The sequence below is a fragment of the Rhipicephalus sanguineus genome, chromosome 9 (genome assembly GCF_013339695.2).
Source record: "Rhipicephalus sanguineus isolate Rsan-2018 chromosome 9, BIME_Rsan_1.4, whole genome shotgun sequence".
NCBI classification, from domain to species: domain Eukaryota; kingdom Metazoa; phylum Arthropoda; class Arachnida; order Ixodida; family Ixodidae; genus Rhipicephalus; species Rhipicephalus sanguineus.
In genome coordinates, this window is record NC_051184.2 from 13,959,734 (window position 1) to 13,982,312 (window position 22,579).

A 22,579-nucleotide genomic window follows, 5' to 3' on the forward strand; every position below is an offset into this window, starting at 1 on the left:
TCGACGCTGAGTTTACTCGCGTTTATTGCGGACCGAATCAAGTTGTTGCGGTCGCTCATATATGCCGCGTGAATTATTGGCTACTTCAGCACACCATACATATCCAATTTTCATGTAAAAGACATCGGTTTATAATGAATTTGAACACGTACGCAGGGGATCAACACGTATACTGTATACATAAATGACGTTTAGCGAATGGCGCGCAAATAAATAATCGCGCTTCTCAGCAACAATAAATTATCCCATGATGTTGTCAAATCGGCTTTATTAATGAATAAAGCCCAACCAAATGTGGCACAAAACACGTCGGAAGGTGACCGCACAAGGTGAAGCTGAGTGGCACGGCAGCAACATAAATAAAATTCTGCATGAATGCACTCCAAGTCTCGTCAAAGAAGCTGCACTGGCTTCCGCATTAGCTGGCGTGGTCTCAGGCCCCATATCTTGCACAAACAGCAGTGAAGAAAAGCTGCATACAGAGAAAGTAAGTAAGCTACGCAGGATTTACAACAAATAACAGATCATCAAGTCACTCTAAAGAAACATTTCCAATTACAGATATGATAAAATGCTGTCATGTATTAAGAAACGACAATCAATCATAACCGCACCTACAGGCGAGGCGCCTACGGTAGAAGCTTGCACTTTGTCAGCGACAGGCCGGCGTAGTTGTAAGCATGCTTGCCTAAACTATGTCGGCCTGTCACTAGCGTGCGTGCGTGGAGCCACGAGCTGTAACGCGCAAAACATAATTACTCAAAATAGGGCGAGTCAGTCTGGCTTACGATTCGCACCGGCGCGTATACTATAGTTTCGCGTTCGACCACGCGGTTCAACTTAGCAAAGAACTGTTCACAGTTTAATCACAATGCTAAAACCTTTCAGTAAAAACGACGAAAGGTCAGGTGCACTTACCGAAAAAAGCACTCTATCCGAACGTGCACACGTTCTTAGCTGTTTGTCTGGCTGCAACGAAGGTGGTGAGCAGAACAATCGCTTCTTGAAACGAACGTACCGACGAACGTACCGTCGCAAAAAGCACAGTAAAGCGTTTCACCAAACACTGATGGAAAATAAGCGACAGACAGTATGATCACCGTTACTTGATACCAAACAGCCCGTAATCCGTTCATCCGTTCACAAACAAAAGCTGACAACGCTACACGAAACGCAAATCACCGCCGGCCGTCGCCTAGCTCTGCTGCCGATCGAGCCGCCGCGAACTGGCGGCTGGCGCGAACTAGTGGATGATGAGGGGAAAGGGGGACGAAGGAACAAGTATTCTGAAACAAGCCTCACCCTTCACTTGACCGAGCTGAGCACAGCGTCACCATTCAACAGAAAAGACACAACGGTTCTCACAAAATAATCCCGCCTATTGCTCAATATTTAGTGAAAATTCCTGCCAATAGGTGTGTCTGCCATCGACATTGAGTCAAGGTGGAGCGCCGAGTGAAAAGATGTTCTTGAATGCAGGGGTAAACATGCGCGCTTCGACAACACCCGCTTCGAGCCTCCGACTGCGTAGCACATGCGTAGCATCAGTAGCATGCTTGCCTGGCTTGCCTGCGTTTGCTTCTGTTGTCGTTCGCTGTTGCGCCGCCTTGGCTTGAAAAGAATATACTTACCAAACTGCTGATAGAAACGCGCCTTGCGGAGCGAAACCAATTATTTTGAGGGCTTTGTTTTCTGCGTCTCTTCTTTCACTAAAGCGACAGTCACCGCTCTTTAGACATGCCGTTTTGGCGTCTTTGCGCTCGTGAACTAAACATTTGAAGAATCACTTATATAGTCGTTGCGCGCGCACTTTCCCCCAGAATGTCTAAAAATGTCTCAAAGTAGACGTTGTGGACTTCTTTGGCAGAATACACTCTGGCTATGTCGTAGCTGTTCAAAACGGTAATAAACAGTACGCAGGCATATTTGAGAGGCAAGTGCTTTATTTTGCAAAAATGTCTATTCTTGATCTTCTCGTAAACCAAGACGTCTATAGCCGTCCGTAGCCGTTTCGAGACGTCTTTTAGAGGTTTTGTGTTACATGGGACTGGATCACCCCGCTGTTGGTTTCAGCCCTGGCTCAAACCAAACTTATTCTGTGCACCCATTGGAATTTTTTTTCTCACGGACAATGACACCGCATTTTCTGTGACAAGGGCTCTTTAACGCTTAAAAGTGCTTAAAAAGAAGTGCTGTCCTCGATGTAAGCCTGTGCATGGCTGGTGAACTATTCTGCAATGCAACCACAGCAGAGTTGAAGAGCAAAACGCACATTCACTTTAATTGCACTTCTAAAAAGTACTCTATTCCCATGTCCAAGCCTTAATCGTACATTTATTGATCCAGAACTTCTCTACATTGCTTGGCTCTGAAATCTACTTTCTGGGGTGCTGTCTAGTAGTGCAGCATTGGCATCAAAATGATGCAACAGCGTGCCACTTGTCTCTGGCAGTCGGGACACACAAAAAAATGTGGCAGCTTCGCATTAGTGGTGCCAAGCCTGAAGGTAAAGCGGAGCTGGGTGGCCTTCCTTGTTTCTTTCTTCTTGTTCTCTGTTTCTTGTGCATGTTGCTTTCTGCTTCTTTAGTTCTCTTTTTTTCGTTTGTTTCTATTTCTGTCTTGCTGTATTTTTTTTTCTTTTTTGTGTCTGTTCCTATTTCTCTCTTTTGGTCTTGCTCTGTTTTTCGTGTCTCTTTCATGTGCTCCACTTCGTGGAGCAGAGTTTTCATTTAACGCTCGCACCTGCTGTACTCAGTAGTGGGGCTTGCCCAATTCCCGTGGCACATTCACCTGTGGAGTTTTGCACGACGGAGCACAAGTTAAAACAGCTTCACTGTGAAAAGAAATTCCCCGGACAAGCAAAACTTGACCTTGGTACAGACACTTACATATACTTGTCTGCAATGCGCAAGTTGTGTGCATGAATCAAGAAATCCATCTGCATTGTGAAACAAAAGCATGGCAGTGCCTAGTTGTTAGTGTGAAATAGTGTGGGTTGTTGATGCTAAAGGTTCCAGAGTATTAACATATAGAAAGTGCATTGAAAACTCTGTTATGGACGTGTTGCTCCAAAAGAGAACTGCTACATGATGCTCCAAACTGATTGTTAGTTACTGCTCCAAAACGGCACTGAAGAAATGAATATGAGAAACTGTATGACCAATTGGCGAGCCCTAAAGAAACCGAAAACAATTTGTATGCTATCATCCTACTACGCTAGTTGCAGCTTTATCGGCTCCGAACTCATTTATGCAACTAAAACTAGTATATGAAGCATATAGCTTCTTTGGCTGTTTTTTTTATTTTACATGCAGGCTACTTTGGTGAAATGTGAAAATGACCGAGATTGCATTTCAAATATATAGGTCACATCACGGCAAATTCGATAACAATCTTTTTCATTATTATTCTTGCAATTTACGTTGATTGTTGTCTGTGAAGTATCTTTCATTATAAATATTTGAGACACTTCAGCAATGCTTTGACCTGTAGGAGTTGTATGACATACTTTGCTGTCAGCTCCGAAAACAATACTACCCTGCTCCAAACTAGCATTTTTCCTGCTACGAAAATACTTATGGCTGCTCCAAAGAGGTACTTTTCTGCTCTGAAGTCATCTCCAAGAAGTAAAAAGCCACTTGCATCATTCAAAAAGGGATATGCAAAGGGACTCAATATCTGTAAATATGCTGAAGTACTGTTTTCCAACACAGCTTGCGTGCCTACCTCCGCAGACTAGTGAATGTGTGCGAACTGGCAAATTTTTAAATACTATAAACAGACGTGTCATTCAAAGAACTACTTCAAAAGCTGTAAGCTGAATGTTGTCTTGATTAATACTACTAAGCGGTCACATGCTCAAATCCTTCATGTGAATTTGTAATTCTAGCCACAAGTTCAAACAGGAAGGGCATGAATACACTATGCCATGGATGGAAACACTGCAGTTGCAATTGGCATTTATGAGCAGCAGTGGCCATATGGTGTAAATACATTATGCAGTCAACGTGATTTTACGTGTGGGAATCACGCGCATTTCCACCCGATCATGACACGTGCTGCGCAGTAGAAGTGCACGCGTCCCACAGACTCCCTACAAAAGCGCCAGCCGACACGATGCGCAGGGAGTTGGCGACTGACTGGCGGGGTGTGTGCGCGCATGCATTGGATGATCGGCATGGCGAAGGATAATGTGTGTACAGCAAGTGTGATGCCCAGGAGGACTAGGTTTGACGTATTAGCGTAGCTGTTTAACGGTTCTTGTTACTAATAAATGTTTTTTTTAGTTGTGAGGCAGCACGGCTACCTGTCATTTGGTCAAGCAGTGAGGATCCCCACAAACACTGCCGTTGAGTTGTATGCTAATAAGAAAAGTAGACCACATAATCTTGAGCTTTTATTCACTTCCAGAGGCAGTTGTTACTTGAAAGCCTCGCATCAAGAAAAACAAAGATGGAAAAAAAAAAAAAAGAAAAGCACCTGTGCATTGGAGCTTCTATCACATCCGCAGAGCAAGGCCGAGTTTCTTGTGGCAAACATTCAGCATCTGGTTCTTTCACGATTGATGTAATTAATTACAAGGCACAAAGAACAAAACTTGTGCACATGAAAAATGAAAATGTACCAGAGAGAAGAGGGAGAACAAAACATTCTCTTGTGTTATTTTCACAACAAAGGTGAAAAGTTTGTTTTTATCACAAAATGCTCGTCAAAATGACATGTCAAGTGAATGACTGAAAAAACTGCCTCCACATTGGCCCCCTTGTAAGAACACAATCGTCACTCTCCCGCTGACCAATTTGTTCCACCATATATGGCAGACGGTACGAATATCAAGCAAGTGCACTATTGCATATGCATTCAGCACAGTCACAAATGGCCTCACTACGTGAGCAGTGATGAACTTTGATGGTCTTTTAGACAGGGATGGAACATTACTTGAAATACCTCTGAAAATGCTTGCAGGAAAAGTTGTCGAATAAACAGCATGTTTATGAAAAATTTCATCACGTGACCTTGTACGTATTATATAAACAACTGCTGTTACAAAAGATTTCTGAAGGAAACACCAAGAACCCCAATGCAGTTAGAAAATTCACCAAGACAATGTGCAGAAAAGTGGACTGCCTTGCAGTTTCACCCAAAGGTGAAATGATTAGCTGACTTCACCTTAACGGCATTCATTCACAACCTAGTTTAACAAACCAAATGAAACATTGCCCTTGTCATTACACTATTTCCTTTGGTACAAAAACAACATTTAAAGTGACTGCACTGTTGCTAGGTGGCTTTTTGATGCACTAGTAAGTTCTTGAGATATAATCTGTGAAAAGTCAGTAAGAAAAAAAAGGGGGGGGGTGCAAGCAACTTAATCCTGCAAACAACAAATAAGCTTCTGTTTAGTGACAGCTTGTGCCAATAGCAATTCAAAAACTATTGTTGAACAGATGAGTAAGAACATGGCATGCATGCATGCTTAGTTGGCAAAAACATTAGAGTGACGAAGGCGATACAGGCAGCAAATTTGAGATTCTCTACATAGCCAAGTACTGAAAGCAGAACAAAAAGTTGATGTAAAGCGTGACAAACTGGAAAGTATTATAACACGGGGAACTGTTCTTTGTTGAGGAATGCAGCTTAAGAGACCATATGTTGGCAGGGTACCGATTGGCAGTTGTTTCTTGGTCTTCTTTACATGCCATTCATTTCATACTTGAGTTCCATGAGGTTGTCATTTATCCGTTCAACCACCTCATTTAACCTGAAATGGATCAAGAAAATTGTAAAAACGCAATGGTCCAACAAAACAAAACACTGGCATGACAACCGCACACAGTTTGCATCACCCAAACAATGAGTGCTCACCCTTTTCCTTCATCGCCACCTTCTCTTTCCTAAAGCTGAGTAGCAGGCCAAAAGATTGATTCAGGCCAACCTCTCAGCTTTTCTGCCACAATAAACCTTTCCCTCTCGCCCTAATGAAACTGCTGCCAGAGCACAGCACATCCACTTCAGGCGTGAATTAAGAGTGTGCGAAAATGTGTCAAATTTACGCAGTGTTATTCCACGACACTCGATACAGTAGAGCCCCGCTGTTACGTTCCTCACTGCTGCGTTTTCCCGGCTGTTACGTCGTTTTCCGCCGGTCCCGGCATAGCTCCCATAGGATACAATGTATTGGGAACCCCGCTGTTACGTCGTAACTGTCGGACCGTTCCCGTATGATACGTCGCGAAGTGCACCCGGAGCCGACCGAGTGACTACCAAAGAGAGCGGCCATGGCGCATTTTCACGCAGCTTGGCTTCGTTTTGACCGTAATATTAGCCGCATGAGAGGCGCAAGCAACAGAATCTTTCAATTGATGCAAACAAAAGCATGGCCTTCGAGATTCAAATTGCAAAGATGGCGTCTATGACGTAACTGCTCGCGAAAGCAAGGCCTTCGAGATTGGCATTTACTATTGACAAAAGCATAGCCTCTGAGATTTGCATTGCACAAACATGGCGTGTATGACGTAATTGCTTGTGAAAGCAAGGCCTTCGAGATTGGCATTCACTTCTGCCATCGCGTTGGCGTAGACTCATCATCATCGTTATTTGTCGGAGAACGGGAGGAGTTCGAGCTGGTTGGAGCTCGCATGGTCGTGCGTGCGGTTCGCGGTCGGACTCGCCGCGCCGGTCGTGATTGCGTGTGCTTAGTTTTTTCATGCCTACAGCTGTTGGTGTTAAAAAAATCACATACGTTGATTACATTTCTGTGGATAAGGCCGTCCTAAGCTCCGCGTTTCTATCCATCGACTAGATCGCGGCTGAGCGCGCCAATTTTCGTGCTGCTCGTAAGAATTCAAATAAAATTCTGTACCACTAAATATTTTGCCGTTTTTCCTGTTTTTCGGCTCTTACGTTTCCCGTCTCTTACGTTTATTTCCTACGGTCCCTTCAAAAACGTATCAGCGGGGTTCTACTGTATTATACTTCAACAAAGAAAATGAGGTAATATGCTGTTTTGTGCAACTTTCACTAATCAATCATAATTAAGAGTAATTAAAGACTTATTCTGAAATCGGCTGTTTCATATTTTCTGCACAAGAGCCAAATCTGATGCTCAGAATGCAAGCGCAGTATGTTTCTGGTTATATTTATTTCTAGCAAAATAAACCATTTTTGTCGAATGGCCTATCAAACAGAGTGCCTTCGCCACACAGATAGGCTGCGTACACATGCAGCGCACTGAAGGCAAATGAAGTCATAGAGACTATGCAGAAGTTTAAATTCATGCACAGTTTTCTTGGCCATTAGTTAAAAAACTGCCAAAAACATGCTGCATCCACAAGTGGACATATGTGCCTGAAGGCAATATGCGGCACTTTTTTGAGGCACCATTGTGCAAAAGCACAGGGGAAATGATGACCAGAGAGCATCAAGAAATTATGTGCTGTAAAAAGAGATGGTGGTTGTACAAAAGCAAAGGTGTTACAGTCGAACCCAAATACAGTTAAACCTTGATACAATGAACTTTGATGTAATGAAATTACCAATATGACAAAGTATTTAACCTTAACTTCATGTCTACAGAACACCCATGTATTTTGTACATCAATATAATGAAGCATGTTCATCTGAGATATCAATGCAATGAAGCTTCTCTGCCAGTGCAAAGGCAGACTGAAGAAAGGTCTGCTGGTTCCAATGGCCGAGTTGCATGCAGTTTTTGCAAATGCATTTTTCAAATCACTCGCAAAGAGGCTGCTGTAGCAGAGCAAGGGAGATGGCTAGCGCATCGCACTGCAACCAGCATAGTTCCATACTTTAAGTCATGCCGTGTACCAGTGCCTAATTTGGTGCTATCATATTGTATAAAGTGGCAACGCAGTAAGCTTATTTATCTCGCAAGTGACTGATTGTTTAGGAAACTATTCAGCAGGATGTGATGTAGGGCCATAGTCGGTTCAACTGACTCAAAACTGCACAGAAAAAGTGCCGACTTGCAACAGTGTTTATTGCACTGAAACATGCAAGAATATATACAGAAGAAATGACCTGCCATTTGGTGCAGCACGTCTGCAGAAGAATATAAACAACCAAATCTTTTTTGTACAAACAGCTGGGTGGCCATGCCTACCATATATATGAATTTTTAGATACTCGTCACTGATCTGGTTTCTTGTTTGTTGGACTTGGTCATTAAGGTGTTTCCGTAAAACTACTTAATTTCAAGCTATGTGTTGACTTGCCTGGCCTTCATGGATGCCACATCAGCTTGGTTCTTGTACTCCTCTGGATTGTCCAGCAGGTCCTGCTTGGCTAGCTGCAGCTTTGCTGTCTGCACCAGGAAAACACCAGGACTGAACAACACAAATCAACTACAAGGTTGCATATTTCATCAGGAACTGGCGAGCCTGAGGTTTCGCACATAGATTGACTTGTCTATGTTATGTTTCTTTCCTTTTTTCTTCAGTAATATTTTTATGTTACAAGGGAAGCAGACGTGCCATGCATAGCTTAGTGAAAAGTAATTGAGAAAGTAATGAGTAATTTTCTTGAAATTACTCATAGTAATTCATTACATCACTGTATTGCCAACCCACAAAAATAATTCACATTACTCATTACACCAAAAAGTAATTTAATTACTGTAATTTTCTTACTGCCAAGTCTGATATCGAATGGAAAATTTTGCAAAGCATCTATGGTAACTAAAACTAGGCTTTTTATCCCATAAACATAGCATGTGGCTGCAGCAGTGTGGTATGAAAGAATGGCTGCACGTACCAGCTCCAGCTTGACTTTTTCCTCTTCCTGTAAGGCACGCACATAATCTGCTAGGTGTCCGGAATTGTAGTTGAGCCTCAGTCGCCGTTCAATATCCATCATGCCCTCCGAGATGCGCTTGAACTCTTGGGTCACCTCACGTACCAGCTCTCGAAAAGTAGGAAAGTCGTAGTTTGGTGCAGTTGACAGGTATATCTTGTGACCCCTGCACAGTGAAAAGCACCGAGCACAACGCTATTTACTCTGACCTTTCTACCACCAAAGAAAAAAACAAAGCTTGCAATATAAGAAACTTTTCTTTGTTTAGAGTTTATAAGATGCTCACAACAATTACAACATTAGGTGTGTGACATCACTGTAGTTAAAAAATGATCGATTCAATAAATACCACTCCTCGGCACATTGCAATATTCACATCTCAAATCGTAAAGTGCATGAAAAGTATGCATCCAATGCGTTATACAGGGTCTTTTTATTTCTAGAAGATACAGATATTTTTTTATAAACATGCTATGACAGTCGGGCCCCTGTCTTCGCAAATGAACTCTATGCCAAGGCGGAAAAACTTTGCCGCAAATATGTGATGAACAAAGATTGTTAATCAACTTTGTAATTATTAGCTGAAGGGCTCTTGTTTATATGGAAGAGTTGTAGGACGTGACAACTTATGACATGCCCATTTTTTAAAACTCTAAAAAAAAATGCACGTAATTTGAGGTAATAACCATTGAAATTCAAGGCCCCGATCTAGGCGAAATCGAAACTGAGCACACCGGGTGCACACGCAGGAAATCTGTCGTCCCAGTTACGTCAGACCGGAAGCTCATGTCGACTATATTTGAAAAAAGGCACGTCACAGCAGGATATGGTAAGAAAAAACGGCATATAGGTATAATGAATCATGTAGTTATCTTGAGCCGTTCGAAAGTTATGGACGTTTTTCCAAGCCCTCCTAGACGCATGCGAAACCGAAACTGAATGTTTCAGATTTCATATCTGCCATCTCGTCATAAATGTCTCTTCATATACATATTACATAATGCTTTTGAACATCTAAATAGCGCGAACTTCAGGGACGAAAGACAGGAGAATGCGACACACACAAGCGCTAATGCTAAGTTGTCTAAGTATGTTTTAATGCTTGTGGGACCTGATGTTTTTGATTTATTTTTAAATTTCTGCTACACAGCTGCGGCACTGTAAGTTGCTTGAGATTTCACTCGGCTGTCTGTACTTTGTCGTACTCCATTTCGAGCTCTTGGACTTAGTTCTGGCCTTTCAAGGAGAAAGTTATAGTGCTGCATGAAATATGGCGAAGCAGAGGACGAAGCAAGGTGCGGGTTTGGGCTAGTTGGTACTCCATTTGAACAGCTAAAGAGCGCAAACTTCAGGGACGAAAGACAGGAGAATGCGAACACACACAAGCGCTAACTTCCAACTGAATTTTATTAAAGAAACCACACAAATATAAATGGTAACCCCGTGCCTTTGCAGCTTCACATCCACGGACCACAAACACCCCTTAGTGATAACATTCGTCTTTCTAAACGCACAACACCAGTTCCGTAGAAGAAATAAAAGTTAATAAATCACATGACGCTATCTTGCGATACACCCAAAAAACATAGTTCTTTTACTGACAGAGCAATGGAAGGCATGCTGATACAATGCCTAACATCCTTGGCCATCTCCGCTGCTTCTACTATTTCTCACATTTTTTGGTCTTGCAGTAATGTCAGTTATTATGGCACAGCCCCTCTCAGGTGAACTTGTAGATGGTTCGACAGCTTCTTGCTCCGGCATGTCCAGAACAGTTGATTCAAAGAGAGGAGGCTGTTCCCGTTGTGGTATGGCCGCAGCACTAGCATGGTGAAGCGCATCCGTTTCAGATGTAGCCGGTGGCCCTGTCTGGGCAAGACGCAAGTGGTCACCGTGTCAGTGCCGTATAGAACCATCGTCGAGAATGACGCGGGCCGATGGCGGAGTGACGTCGACAACACTGGCTCGCACCCATGGTGCTCCCTGTCGAAAGTTTCGCGCATACACACTGTCTCCTGGTTGCAATGACGGAGCCTGCTGGGATCCTCTGTTGGCATACAACTTCTGCTTAAGTTGCCTTAGAAGTACCGATGTCTGCAGGCTTGGCCACAAAGATATCCAACGGTGTCCTGAAGACTCTGCCTGTCAGGAGTTCGCATGGTGGCCGACCCGTTACTTCATGAGGTGTGGTCCTGTAGTGGAATAAGAACCGGGACAGTTGTGTCTGGAAGTTGCCCGACCCAGATTTCTTGAGTTTGTTTTTGACAGTCTGTACTGCTCGCTCTGCGGCACCGTTGGACGCAGGGTGATACGGCAGTACCAGCATGCGGCATATTCCATTTCGAGTCAAGAAGTCCAGGTACTGTGCACTGGTAAAAGCAGGACCATTGTCCGAAACTATGATGTTAGGTTTTACCGCTCATAAGTCGATCGTGTGGACGGGACGGGACGGCACGGCACGGTACGTCGTACAAAGCTTCTTTCTCGGCTCTCCCCCTGCCTGGTCTTTGGCTGTGCAATTATCAAGAGAAAGCAAACGGCTTCCTTTGAGCAGCGATGGCCAGCATGGGTTGCGGTCAAGCGACCGTTCTCAGAGGTCGGCGGCCCGAATGTGTGGGAAAATGAGGAGGACATCCCCCGCTCTATGCCGTCGCTCGAGGCGACAGTATGCGTGACCCCAGCAACGACCGACATGTGCTTTCGCAACAATGCAAGGTCGAATGCGTGGGAGGCAGGGTCACGCAAACGCCTTTTCTTTCCCAGAACCATTTAACGACTGGCTCCGCGAGTTCAACTCGATGCGTATGGGAAAATGGCGTGAACGCACCAGGGCTAAGATACAGATGTATTTCGACCGTGAGAATCCCTGAGAGCGTGGGATAAGGAGAGGGAGAGCCATGATGGGAAAGAGTGCCAAAACGCCTGTCTGCACTGTAATGACACTGCTGTCGAGATTAAGGACAGCCCGATAGCGAGTGGCTTAATCTGAGGATAAACGGATTGGATAAGGGAATGTCGAGGTGGACCACCAGTGGCCACCTCCCCTTTTCTTTGTTACTGCAAGGTACTTAAGACTGGACGGAATTCGTTTCCCTTCAGTCTAGGCTGTAATCACTTAACTGATCGATCAGTAAGACTCCGTACGATGCAACTTTCGTCTGGGCCGTAACCACTCGGTGGTTGAACAGTGAGACTCGGTTCTTCGTATGTAGTAACACTGTTCTAGGCTCTAACTTAAGAGAAGTTAAGTAGAAGAGTAAGATACTGTTGATGTCTATGTTATCATCAGTGTGCTTCGGCAAGATGTACATATGACTGTAAATATTTCGCTACAATATACCTTCAAGTTTTTATTGCCTCCAACCTGCCTCCTGCTTCATCGACGTCGATCATCTCCTTGACGGGACTTCAACCCACATCAAGGAAAAAACGAACAAGAAAAAACATAACTTATGATGTCGGGGAGGCCGTGCTGTGCGAATGCCATTCTCAAGGCGGAAATGGTAGCTTCTGCTGATGTGGAAGACACAGGGAAGACTTCTATCCATTTCGATTAGGCGTCCACTATAACCAAGAATGTATGCCCTTGAAATGGTCCCCCGAAATCAATGTGAAGCCTAGACCAGGGTCGCTGTGGAAAAGGCCAGGGTGTCTACTGCACTGGCTGGGCAGCTCGATGTTGAGCCTGGCACGTAGCGCAGCTCTTTACACCGTTTGCAATGTCACTGTCAATGCCTGGCCATCAGGCATTGCTCCTGGCGATCATCTTGCTCTTCTCAATGGCATGGAGCACACCAAGGCATGGAGCACACCAAGTACCTGGGCCAGCAATTTTTTCGGAATCAAGACTCTTGATCCCCATAGTAGACAGCCTTCATGGATACCGAGTTCCGCTGGGAGGCTTTCTCCTTTCAACACAGATAGGAAAACATGGCTCAATACTGGATCGTTCCTTGTGGCTCGTGCTACAACAGCTGGTGAGAGGAGTTGTGGATATGCCTCCTCCAGCATGAAGATCTCATCAGGGCGAGGAAATGCAGTGCAGTCATTGGGCAGCGGCAGTCCACTGAGCGCATCGACATGCCCGAGCTCTTTGCCAGGTTTATAGACAAGTTTGTAATTGTACGCGGAGAGCTTCAGAGCCCATCTGAGCACTCTTGGCAAAGCTTGCACAGGAGCAGGCTTGTTGGCACCCTGAAGTCCAAGAAGTGGCTTGTGGTCAGTGTGTGCTTCAAACGGTATGCCCCACAAGTACTGGTGGAACCGATCCACGCCAAACACCAAGGCCAGTGCTTCCTTGTCAAGTTGACTGTAGTTTTGCTCTGCTTTTGATAAACTTCTCGAAGTAAAAGCAATTGGACATTCTCGGCCATCGGCGTCTTTGTGCGTCCAAAACTGCGCCTATACCGTAAGGTGATGCATCACAGCTGAGACATACAGGCCTGTCTGGGCGGAAATGTACAAGAACTGGAGCTGAAGACACCAGATGCTTGCAGGCAGTGAAAGCATCTTGCTGGTTCTTTCCCCACTGCCACTTCTTTCCATCACCAAGAAGCAAGTGCAATGGACGGAGAAGTGCAGAAAGGTTGGGCAAGAAACACCGATAGAAGTTGACGAGTTCCAATAAGCTTTGAAGTTCCTTGACATCTTGTGGCACAGGAGCGTGCAGAATGGCAGACACCTTGTCCATGTTCGGGGAGAGGCCTTCCTTACTGATAATGTGCCTGAGATACTCAACTTGGGGTATGAAGAAGTGGCACTTGTCGAGTTTCAACTTGAGGCCAGATTCTTGAAGTTTGCCTAGTACCGCACGGAGGTTGCGACAGTGCTCAGCATCATTTGCACCAGTTATGAGAATGCCATCAAAATAGACCGCTACACGTGGCAGACACCTGAGCAAGTTCTCCATCTCGCAATGAAAAATAGCTGTAGCAGACTGAAACCCCAAAAGGTAAGCGGGTGTATTGAAACAACCCCATATGTGTCGAAATCGTGACGTACTTCTTAGAGGCCTCATCCAGGACGACTTGCTGGTATGCGTCACGCAAGTCCAACTTTGTAAATTTCTCACCTCCAGACAGCACAGCCTACAAGTCCTCCATCCTTGGAATAGGGTAGTGTTCCACCGTTGCGACTGGGTTAATGGTGACACCAAAGTCCCCACAGATTCTGATGCGCCCATCCCTTTTTGTCACGGGAACAATTGGAGCAGCCCACCCTAGCTGTCTTCACCGGAACAATGGTAATGGAAATCTCTTATTAATCACTGAATTTCTTGCGTGACTCCGTCTGTCAAGGCATACGGCAGTCGGCGTGGCTTGAAAAACCGTGGTGGAGCATCTGAAGGTACATGTAGTGAAGCCGTCACACCCTTGAACGTACCCAAGCCTTCTTCAAACACTTCAGTGTAATCTTGCACTACGTGTTTCACATCAGCAAGTGCATGAATGTTCACCTCAATGTCGGAGACGACGATGCCCAATTCCTGCATCCAGTTGCGTCCGAGCAGAGTGGGTGATCCGTTCCCGGCCAGAAAAATCGGTAAGTGAGCCTCCTTGCCATGAAACTACATGGACATCACCTTTGCCTTGTATCTTCTTTAATTCCCTGGAATAGCTTCGCAGAAATACTTGAGACGGCTGCACAGAAATTGAAGGTAGAAGCTGTAGCAAACGCGACTTGGCAATGACTGAGACGCTCGCCCCCATGTCCATTTCCATGCAGAGCGGCCTGCCGCAAAGCTTCAACATTGACGGTAAAAGGTGGAGGCGCCTTGGTGTAGTCAACTTGCCACATGTCGAAAACTTCGGCGGCTGAAGCTGTAGCGGAGGCTTCATCCTGGACAGTATTTACGCGATGACTCTTGCTCGCCGATAGTGAACTGCGGCCCGCGAATGAACGCGGCCTGGGAGAGCTGTCGCTTTGTGATTGCTCGTCTTTCCTTTTTGTATTGCAAACCTTCGCCAAGTGGCCGTGTTTGTGGCAGTAATTGCAGACGGTCTTCATGTGCCGGCAAGCGGACGCCAGGTGTGCATCCCCACAGCGATAACAGGACACGCCCACCGGCGCTGCCGAGAAGCGGAGGGTGGAAAAGAAGGTGCTAGCGTGAGCTTGCGCTATCTCCCCTGCATCTTTCTTTGCTGCTTCCATTGCTAGGGTGGTCTGCACTGAGTCTTCGAAAGTCAGGTCCGCCTTTTCCACCAATCTTGTTTGGACATCTGCATTGTTGATGCCACACACGACGCGGTCGCGGAGCATGTTTTCAAGCTCTTTATCCGAAGTTGCAGTGCTCGGAAAGGCTCTTCAGCGCTGCAATGAAGTTGCTGACGGACTCTCCTTCCGCATGAGTTGAAGCGGAAACGCTGCACAACAGCAGAAGGCTTCGAGCAGTAGTGGTTTCCTAGCACCAACAGAATCTCGTCCAGCGGCTGGTCATGCTTGGCCAAATTGCGAAGCAACGCATACGTTTCCCGCCCGCAGCAGCTGATGAAGACGGCTGTTCGCTTGTCTTCAGCAATGTCATTCGCCGTGAAAAATACCTTTAGCTGGTCCACGCAGCAGGGCCACTCATCGCCTCCTCCCTCGAAAGGCTCAAGATTGCAGAAATTTGGCATTTGGACGGATGGTGGAGCGGTAGGAACTCACGAGAACATTCTTTTTATCTCCGTCGCCAGTTGATACAAGTACAGATGGTCGGAAGATAGCCGGAGACTAGATAGCAAAATGAGACATCACGCTACGAGAGCCCAAAACGAACTGACCCTTTATTTTCCCACGTCCCCATCTTTCAGTCCCCAGGTGCGACGCCACAACACACAAAGCAACAGCACCGCGTGAGGGCGCTGCGTGTTAGCTATTAACATTGTGACAATGCTATTCCTGCACATTCCAATGCATGTTGCGGCAGTATCATGTAGCTCTCGCACCATATAGTGGAACATGATGAAAGCTCAGACATTAACAATGTGGGCACACAAACGGGCTGCGCATGTCCAAGCCGCGTCACATGACTACTGGGAGCCATGACGGAGCCACGGAAAAAGAACGTGTCTTTATAGTGATTCTATGTAACGAGACTCCACGCAGACCTTTCGCTTTAGTGGACTGCGGAACTTTCAAGAACATCTTAACTCTGTTTCAGCACAATGATAGACAAGAACAAAAGAAGGAAACAAACGAAAACAGCGTCGTGTTGTTCGTTTCTTTCTTTTGTCCTTGTCAATTGTTGCGCTGTAACCGAGTTAAGATGAATCCCAACCAACTGGCCCAACTTGCCGTCTTGCTTCAAGAACATTTGCCTGCTTTAGAGCTCTGTGACCACTCTTCCGATGATAAGTTATAGATATAAATTTATTATATACAGTTATGTTATATTTATTACTGTGATCACAAAATAATATTCCAGATATAAAATAATGCTGAATGCAATGAATAAAGCAAAGAATAGTGAGATATTAACTATATAAGCACCTGGTCTATCAACTAGCCCCATCTGCAAGAAGGAAAAGAAGTTCAGTACTTGTCCCTCATAAAACTTTTCCAAGTAGCTAGTCCCACATTAAAAAAGTGTGTTTTTTTTTTTTTTCGAGATAAGATATGTGGAGTATATATGTATGCACAACGTATGTGGAAGAATCTTAAGAACTGAGCAAAGTCCAAGCCCGGCCCGACCTGAGCCCGCCACCTCAAACCAGAGCCCGGCCCGGGCCTGGGTTTTTGGTTTGGCCCGAGCCCATGGTGGAACGACGGAAAACTGCATTGCTGCGTCACCTACCGTGACGCCCCAGGCGCTGAGGCTATCGGCCACAGCCTTGGCAATTAGCAACCGCGCATTTAGACAACGCGCCACTGCCGGATCTAATCACGGAGGCCGCAGCCGATAGCCTCAACACCACGCTGCGTCACAGTAGGTGATGCAGCAATGCAGTTTTCCATCGCTCCGCCACGTGCTGCAGATCCCGCAAACTTTTGCGGCCGACAGTACATGGTGCAGCGTATCACTATGCAGGAACGTATGACGAGTCATAGCTGCTACACTGGAACCACAAATCAGATTTTCATGTGCTGCTGTTGTACTGCGAGTGTCAGTTGTTTTGCCACATCCTAGCTTGCCCAATAAATAGTTAGGTTTGAGGCTTGATTTTGGCACTGCCTTGTTCTTCATTGTCTCAGGAACATGACATAGGCAATTTAATTAGCACCCAATTACAGTAATGTGTTGATCAAAGCCCTTTTGGCACAGCTCCTGGAGCAGATAAAACCCCTTTGGAGCATCAAATGAATCTTTTGGAGTTGTTACCAGTCCCACATTTTTGAACGCAAATATTGATGTCTCTAACATGCAGTAGTGGTACCATGTTTGATATATGGGTTATGCACACATGAACGCATGTTTGTTTATAAAATTCCAGAAGGTGAAATTAACTCAATGCTCTCCATTTTCTTGCGCCAATCTCTGTTTTTTCAGCCCGTGACAGCCGGTCACCTCACATTTTTCCGCAATACAGTTCCTACTTGTAATTCAACGAGGCCTTCTCCAATGCTTTAGTTACTTGTGCGGAAGCTCAAGCTGTCTGAATGTTCCACACTCCTTTTTTTACTACCGAAAAAGCTATTCTGATAACATTCATGCTTTCAGTGCAACCAGGTTCTATATTGTATGATAAAGTAAATGCTGTCGTGCTTCATGGACAGAACTGTCGGGATGCTGTTTTGTGGGCAGTTAACAACATACAGGGCTTAAGTCATTACGCAGTCCTCTGCACCCAAAGTATTCACTGTGCTTAATGAAATTCGTTGAAGGCTTCATATCTAATTTGAAAAGTTCTTTAACATGAACTGTTGCTGCATTCGAGAAGAAGGAGCAAGCCACCAGCGTGAGTGTGTGCGTGTGTGCACGTGCTGTGACTGTGTGTCAGCAAAATTTCACAGGCCTCTGCCGTGGGTGAAATGGATAAATCCTGACCGTAGTATTGTATTAGAAGGAGCGGTCTGCACGACTTCTTAAAGTTAATAAGAACAAACAGTACTACTGAATTGCATAGAAAAAAAAAAAAGTGGTCTGCTCAAACACATACACTGCTCACTGTAATTAAAGGACCCCCGCGAGCAATATTACGCACTCAAGGTGTTTCTGTTGTTTGACTGTCCTGCATACATGTGCACTTCTGATCGATTATTAGTGGCAAACGTTGCCTTTAAGATATTTTAGTGTGGCAGTAAAGTAAGCTTGACTGCTCATCTGAAATGGCAGCACCTCGCGGCATTGCCTCTAGTACGATGAAGGTTGTGGACCCCATGTGCGGGGCTATTGTTCCTCGCCTGCCTTGCTCTCAAGGTGCTTTGCCAGTGGCGTTTTAAAGGTGCAGTAGCAAGGAATGTCTCAGGGAGCACTGCGCTTGGCATGTGTTTCGAAGAATGCGCCCAGTGCTTGACACCCCTAGCTCATACCGCAGCACCCACGATGTCTCATTCTTTCCCGCACGTGGGGCCCAGATTCAAAAAGTGCACTCTCAACGTCACCAAAGCCTGAGTGCACGTGATCTTATGGCTCCATCACAGTGGGTTGCTAGTTTCTTGCGAATTTTGGCGGGCATTTTGAAGAGATGCAAGATTGGTCATATTTAATGATGCTAGCATTAATTACACAATACATTAGAATATTTATGATTAAGTTTCGGGATCAGACACGACACTACTAATTAAAGCATAATAGTCACAAGCAAAACTTTGGCGGTCACGAGTCCTTTAATGTGATCAATCAAGTAAAACGTTGCCGTCCTACAAAAACCTGCAACTCCAACAAGTACTGTTTTTCTCTAACACCAAAACTGTCAGAAACTATATTTACTCGATTTAATAATGTTATGCGGCAGAATGGTATATAGTAAGAGCTCCTTAATTGGACCCTGGTTAATTAGGAAAATCTCATAGTGCGGATGTGTTTTCTGGCCCTGGCAAGCATATTCCTTGTTTAATGGCATAAAACTCGTTAATTCGGTCACGTGTGACCGGAACCTGGTCAATTTGGACGATCCTCGGAGCACGAAGTACAGCAAATATGCGATGCAAAGGAGCGAGAATGGCGTTCACAAGAACCAAAATGGCTGCATGCCGTCAGAAAGGTGCGGTCACCATCCACAATCGTGCTGTTGACGACCAAGGCTTCAGCAGTTGCAGCAAACTTGTTTCGTGTTCATTTCCACTCGACGCAATCAAACTGTGGGGCTGCATCTATGATCGCATGGATAGCGAATGCCACTGCAGTATTGTCCACTGTGGCTGCAACAAGCAGAAGTTTCAGTTTTGCTGCATGCCTTCAGAACTGCGAAGTTGCCATCCATGGTTGTGCATTAGCAAGCCAGGTATTTTCTGTAGCAGACGCGGTGCTCAGCAATCTTGTTTTCACTTTGAGCTTAGGTTATGCGTGTGCCTTCAGAACTGTGTGGACACTATGGTCACGTCATTATGACCGCAGTTTTGTCCACAGCAGATGTGGCACCTTGTAACTTTCGTTTTGATTTGTGGCAACGCGCATGCAATGCCACAAAACTCAAACATGGTGGAACCTGTTGAAGATGAAGAGCCTTAGCCGTGGTCTGCATGCTGGCTTACAACTTGCTACACTGTAACGGACGAACGATCAGTCGCTGGCCATTTTTCCAGCGAAAAGATTACAGTCGTGCGCAGTGGTGGTGTAGTGTTGGTGGTGGCACTACGTTATAAGAGATAGGTTCAGAGCATGTTTTGGGCTAAGACACGGGGTTCTTTAGCCACGCACACATTGTGAACAAAGTCGTGAATGACAAAATTGCAACTTTTACACTGCTCTTATGCAAGGTAAGTACTGGACTTGCGTATTCATCAAGAAAAATGAAAGTGTATTGATCTAATAGACACTTGTTTATTCTTTTCTTGATACAAATATCATGTGAAATGATAAGGAATAACGTTCAAGTGAGGCATAAGGAAACAAACTGTCTCATGCAGGTTGGGAACTCTCACCACATATAGGCAACACAATACTGTCAAGAGTTGATGTCATTCTCAGTCCTCTCCACAGTGAATGACTTTTCAAACTAATAGCATTTGCCACGGGCTGGGACAAGAGACCTGTGGGACTGCACAGACTGGCACGACATGCAGCACAGCACACGATGGTGTCACACTGGAAGCACAAAGCAGGGCGTGGCAACAACAGGTACGTTCCAGTGTTCCAATCTAAATGAATCGAACCGGTGCCCTCCAGCTAAGCAGTGCGACACCATATGTGCTAGGCTACCACGGAAGGTAAACCGGCTTCTTAAATGCAAAACATGTACAGTTGTGCTCAATATGACTTGCGACACGAGAGCGCGTGGCCTCACGGGCTCCAGCTTCACACATGGCTTCCACCATCCCTTATTTCTACACACTGTTCCATCATTTGGGGATGACCCCAAATAAGAAAATGACATTTACTTGGGGAAATGAGGGCAAGTCGAAGCCACGCACAACCTTTAAGCTTGTGAAGCCATGCGCATTGCAAGTCGTATTGAGCGTAACTGTACGTGAAATACAAAGCAGCACAGTATGCCCTTTAAGAATTGCCATGTTCTGTGCCAGCCTCACAAGAAAGGTGGTCCACTTTTTTAAGACCAACACTTACAATATTTTCAATGCAGAAAAAGGGGGATAGCTAAGACCGCTCAGAAACTGCAGACAGCAAAATGTCACACACGGGCTCTGCAACACAAGACCATGACTCATCCATTATCAATCATACTCTAAAGTGAAACAGAAAGGTCATGCGGCTAGCACACCTGCTCGCAGCTTCCAAAAGCGCAGTTGCTTTGCAAACATTTGTGAAGTACCATGAACCTGTGCCTTCAGCTACACTGCAAGAAGCGCGAGCAAGCGGTAGGACAATGGTGGTAATTAATTGCGTCTGTTGGCAAGAGAGGCAGAAGAGTAAGAACTCACTCTTCAAAAAGTCTGTACGTATATGCCCGCTCCTCCTGCAGACTGCAAATCTTCTTCAGCAAACTAAAGACGTCACTACTGCTGTCAACCTGAAATAAAATAAACATGCAAGCACAAATATACATTAAAAAGAAAACAAGTCTAGAAAGCCACCATTACTGGGAAGGTTGTACATTAATCTCAGAGGAAGCAACGCAATGTATTTTTGCATTGACGAGTGGGTTGCGTGGGGCACAGCTAAGGAGACGTAAAAGAAGGGTCCTCTGTGGTAGCCGAGAATAGTTCCTACTAGGCATAGATGGCTTGCACGTGACGTCATGGACGCAGCTTCTGAAAGGAACTGGGACTCCACGATGGTGGCTTTGATGACAAACAAATTACGTCTATGTGAAAAATGACGTAGCAGGAACGTCTCAGTGTGTGAATAACAAAAGAGCCTGCATGTGATGTTTTGATAACATTAATGTGACATCGGACATGTTGTGTCCACATATGCTGGCGCTCCAACACGGCGCTTTCAGTGACATCAATGCAAGCCTGCTTTATAACATTCACAGAATTACATACAGAACTTTTTATACGTTCCCGTTTCGTGCGATTTCCCGGGACATTATCAAGCAAAAATGCGCGATGTATTATTCTATTCGGATTGCACGTTTCTTCTCGGCTTTTTTTTTTTTTCAAAAACGCATGAACAAGGTTCTGTATTTCTAGCTGTGCCTTTGATGCCACGTTATCTGCAGTAAATGCGTACAATGAACGATGCACAAGGCGTAAATACTTCCGTGCAATAATTAATTTTTTTTCTCTCTCTCTAGAAATATACGTCCCAATGCGAACTTGCGCGCCGAAGGGCGCGATAACACTGGGATGCACATTTGAGTCAAATCGGCGACACGTGGGAGGTCGCATTTTGCGCGCTGCGTCACTAAGCGATAGCTTGCAGACGAACGTGCTGTACACGTTTTTCGCTCGCAGCACTGGTTACGCAACCACAATCGATTTCGCCGCGCTTCATGGCAATGTAGTCGCGTTTCCAATGAGCACGTTTGGTGGCTCAAGAAACAATCGGGCGTGGTAACGACGTTCAGAAACTCGAACACGTCAAGACCCACTGCAAGTTAAATCTCTGAAGATTCATCCGTGCTACGAGGTGTAAAAAAAGAAAGAAAACTGACGGGTCATTTAGGACTAGTCGGCAAACGGACGAGCCACGTGAAAATGACCTATTTCGCGGTTGAACATTTCAAACGGACCGACCGGCGTGCTCCCTGACGAAGTGAGGACCTGTTCCAAGCGAAACACACATACCAGCCGTCGTTTCCTGTCGGAAAATGCTTTCGCCCAGAAATTTCGAACGTGAAACCTGAAAGCAGCGCCGCTTCCGCGGTTTGCGTGATAGGTACCCCTCTCGTGATGCACAGGAAAGCGGAGACTTTCAACGGCGCAGTAACGGCGCAACGGCTGCTAGACAATGGAGTGTTCCGGACAAGTGATGCTGCCGGGCCATGCCGCTGCTCGGCGAGTTGGCCACATTCGGGAGGAAGCCACTTTTCCCAAGCTTCACCGCCAATGAAGAGCGTCTGTAATTGAACGCTGTTCTTTGTCTCATAAACTGCGACTGTACAGGGGCAACAGCTAAGGTGGCACGAAGGAAATTACCATTTTTAAAGCCGGCGTAGCGTCCGTCAGCTGCTCCAATGCAACAGGTGCTGAGAAAGGGGGACAGCTCATGTTGCCAAGAGCCGAACAACATAAAAAGCAGATGCGAACGCCCTCTTTAATAATTTCACTGTCACCATTTCAT

The 22,579-nt window shown here is 45.4% G+C and overlaps 1 protein-coding gene across 1 annotated transcript; it reads right to left on the reverse strand.

The window, feature by feature from the left end:
• Positions 1-4,383: 4,383 nt before the first annotated feature.
• On the reverse strand, positions 4,384-22,549 carry LOC119404631 (required for excision 1-B domain-containing protein). Its single transcript, XM_049418950.1, has 5 exons — positions 22,435-22,549; positions 20,773-20,861; positions 8,773-8,977; positions 8,235-8,323; positions 4,384-5,761 (listed from the first exon to the last, which is right to left on the reverse strand). Exons 1-5 carry the CDS (start codon positions 22,504-22,506, stop codon positions 5,692-5,694), a joined length of 525 nt encoding a protein of 174 aa, XP_049274907.1. The 5' UTR covers positions 22,507-22,549; the 3' UTR covers positions 4,384-5,691.
• Positions 22,550-22,579: the final 30 nt, after the last annotated feature.